Below are 3219 nucleotides of genomic sequence, written 5' to 3'. Positions count from 1 at the left end.
GCACAAATCAAGATTTACAAACGCATAAATCCAAAGTTACGCACAAATCAGGATTTAGGAACGCATAAATCCAAAGTTACGCAAAACTTGGGATTTAGGAACGCATAAATCCAAAGTTACGCACAAATCCGAAGTTACGAACAAATGGATAGTTACGAACAAATCAGGAATTACGCAGGCATAAATCCAAAGTTACGCATAAATCCGAAGTTACGAACAAATGGAAAGTTACGAACAAATCAGGAATTACCCACGCATAAATCCAAAGTTACACACAGATCGCAAATTATGCACGCACATATCTGAAGTTACGAACAACTCAGGAATTAAGCATGCATAAATCTGAAGTTACGAAAAAATGGAAAGTTACGCACAAATCAGGAATTACGCGCGCTTAAGTCCAAAATTACGCACAAATCCGAAGGCACGAACAAATCAGGAGTTAGGCACGCATAAATCCCAAGTTACGCACAAATCGCGAATTATGCACGCACAAATCTGAAGTTACGAACAACTCAGGAATTACACACGCATAAATCCAAAGTTACGCACAGATCGCAAATTATGCACGCACATATCTGAAGTTGCGAACAACTCAGGAATTAAGCATGCATAAATCTGAAGTTACGAAAAAATGGAAAGTTACGCACAAATCAGGAATTACGCACGCTTAAGTCCAAATTACGCACAAATCCAAAGGCACAAACAAATCAGGAGTTAGGCACGCATAAATCCAAAGTTACGCACAAATCGCGAATTGTGCACGCACAAATCCAAAGTTACGAACACATCAGGAATTACGCACGCATAAATCGGAGTGATGCTTATTTCCCTCCGTACTAAAGGTCTTATCTGGTTGTGGCTTGAATATTTGCTCTGCCCTTCCACCTCTGTGTCATTCCCATGTCATGTGCTGTTTGTCGTAGGGTTTGTGGGTTTTTCGGTGTGTTTTATTCTTTTGTGGCATGCTTCGTTGTGTGTGTACGTCTGTACATTTGTCATCCTGTCACCTGCAGATTATCAGAGCATTCTAGCGGAGCTGCAGTCCCCAGCAGCGCTGCTTTCCAGCCCCTCCTTCCTGGAGTCTGAACTCCCCATCACCCCCAGCCCTTCCTTCTCCCAACATCTCCATTACCCAAAGCCAGACTCTCCTTTCCAAGATGACAAGCTGAATCAGCCCCCACCCCGGTATCCGGAGCCCGAAAGCGGAGAGCCGGAAAGTCCCCCTAAGAGTCCCCCCAGACCCTGTGAGCTCGCCCTTTCTGTCCTCGCCTTTGAACTCCCTGATCCTCTTCCTCCTAAGGTCAGAAAGCCCCACATCGCTCTGAACGACCAGCTGCTCATGAGCGAAGAGGAGGACAAAACCTATCGAGAGTTGGAGCCCACCCACAAGCCCCGGTCGCCTTCCTTCCCAGCGAGATGTGAATTAGATGTCGACATGGCCTACTCCACGTCGTCCCCATCGCTGTCGTCGGTGTCGTCCGTGACGCCGTCACCGCCTGACAGAGCAGTGGGATTCGGAGGAGGGCAGACGGATGCTCTCAATGGACTAGAAGAAGAAGAAGTGGGTCTTAAAGGAAGTCAATTTAGACTACAGGAAGAATTAGAGAAAGTCGGTGAGATGGTTGCAGCAGAGTTGACAGAAAGACATAGGATAGTGGAAAAGTGGGTAGAGCAGGACTTGATTCAAAATGTGGAGAGAAAGTGTGAGATAATAACAAAAGACAGGTCTAAGATGGCAGAGGAAGGTATTGGTTTGGTTGAACAGAAAAGTGGATGTGCAGATGTAGTAGGAGAGCAAAGAGATGATGAAAATAACTGTAAGACTACAGCAGCTCAGGAAGAGGAAGTTCAAGACTCTCACAGCCAAACAAAAGATAGTTTTATAGAAATTGGACATAAAATGGAGAAAAGTGAAGTTAAGACTTTCATAGAAGGTATTGGTCAATCACCTGGAGTTGAAAAAGCTGATGAAGACTGCGGAGAAAGCTTTCAACAGTGGGATGGGATGGATTTCAATGAAAAAGACGCTCGCGTTGCACAAAAAGGAGATTTGACGGTCAGGGACCGGACTGTTGCCGAGCTCTCTCCTCGGGCTTGGGTTGAAGCTTTGCAGGACCTTCAGAGGCAGGAGTTAGGAGAAGAAGAGGAGAACAGATGCAAAGAATTGACAGACGAAGCGTTTGGATCAATGTTTGGGGAAGCAGAAACCCAAGAAGGCTCAGAGGGGAAGGACGAGGACAAGGAGCCGACTGAACTCAGGGATCCAGGCGGTCATGAACGGGAAGAAAAGAACGTGTGTTCACTTTCAGGTTGGCACAGTGATGCATCCAGCGTCAACGTGGAACCACCAACACCGGGCCGCAGCGTCAGCTCAGACCTGCTCAACAGACGAGAAAGGTAGAAATTTAAAGCGAGGAAGTTCATAGTGTCTATAATAATTTATTGGTAATTTTTTTATCAGACACGTAATATATCTAAAACATGGGTTCCCAAAGTGGGGCCAAAGGTTATATTTTGGCATGCTTGCCCGTTTCAGGGGCCTGCAGCTCCAGAGCCACGACCAGCTCTTCTGCCCCTCCATTGTGACTCATTGGTTAAAAAAAAAAATAAAAAGCTTTAGTTTAGAAAAAGTAACTGTAAAGTTTATTTTAAAAAAAGTACAAGAACTTTTGACTCTGCAAGCCTCCAAAGCACAATGGGTGTCCGGTTAGGATACCAGTACCGGGTTAGGGTACCTCTACCTCTACCCAATGACCAATTTGGGTGCAGTACAGCATACCGAAGGTTACGAAATGAGTAATCTAACTGTCTAACAGTCAAATTAAAAAAAAAAAAATCATTGCAATATGGCGCCCCCTCCAGCAGATGGCACCCTAGGCGGCTGCCTAAGTCGCCTATTCTCAGTGGCAGCCTTGGGTACAGGTTCGGTCCAGTGCCTGGTTAGGGTACCAGTACCAAGTTAGGGTACCTCTACCGGTCGCGTCCCAAGGACCAGTTCATGTGCAGTACCGCATCTGGTACCGCACACCGGGGGTTACAGATCCTTGATTTTATGAACAGCCAGCATGTCAAAAAACAACCAATTGGAGAGACCTAAAGGCATCCTTAACCAAACATCAATCTGTGACAGACATCATAGATCGGGGTGGGCAAACTACGGCCCATTACACTACTCAATCTGGCATAAGTTATATTGACAGTCCTTAAGAATCTCTT

The 3219-nt window shown here is 45.7% G+C and overlaps 1 protein-coding gene across 3 annotated transcripts in view; it reads left to right on the top strand.

Moving 5' to 3' along the window:
* The window catches only part of LOC112161460 (ankyrin-3), a 118911-nt gene that overhangs the window by 106778 nt on the left and 8914 nt on the right, over window positions 1-3219 (top strand). For all 3 annotated transcript variants that reach the window (XM_024296559.2, XM_024296557.2, XM_024296558.2), the window contains exon 44: window positions 1017-2400. In XM_024296559.2, the coding sequence (XP_024152327.1) occupies window positions 1017-2400 (1384 nt within the window). The remainder of the gene's footprint in view (window positions 1-1016; window positions 2401-3219) is intronic.

Source organism: Oryzias melastigma, linkage group LG15 (genome assembly GCF_002922805.2).
Source record: "Oryzias melastigma strain HK-1 linkage group LG15, ASM292280v2, whole genome shotgun sequence".
In the NCBI taxonomy this organism is placed as follows: Eukaryota; Metazoa; Chordata; class Actinopteri; order Beloniformes; family Adrianichthyidae; genus Oryzias; species Oryzias melastigma.
Note: the sequence above shows the minus strand (reverse complement) of the source record. Positions and strands in the feature narration are given on the sequence as shown.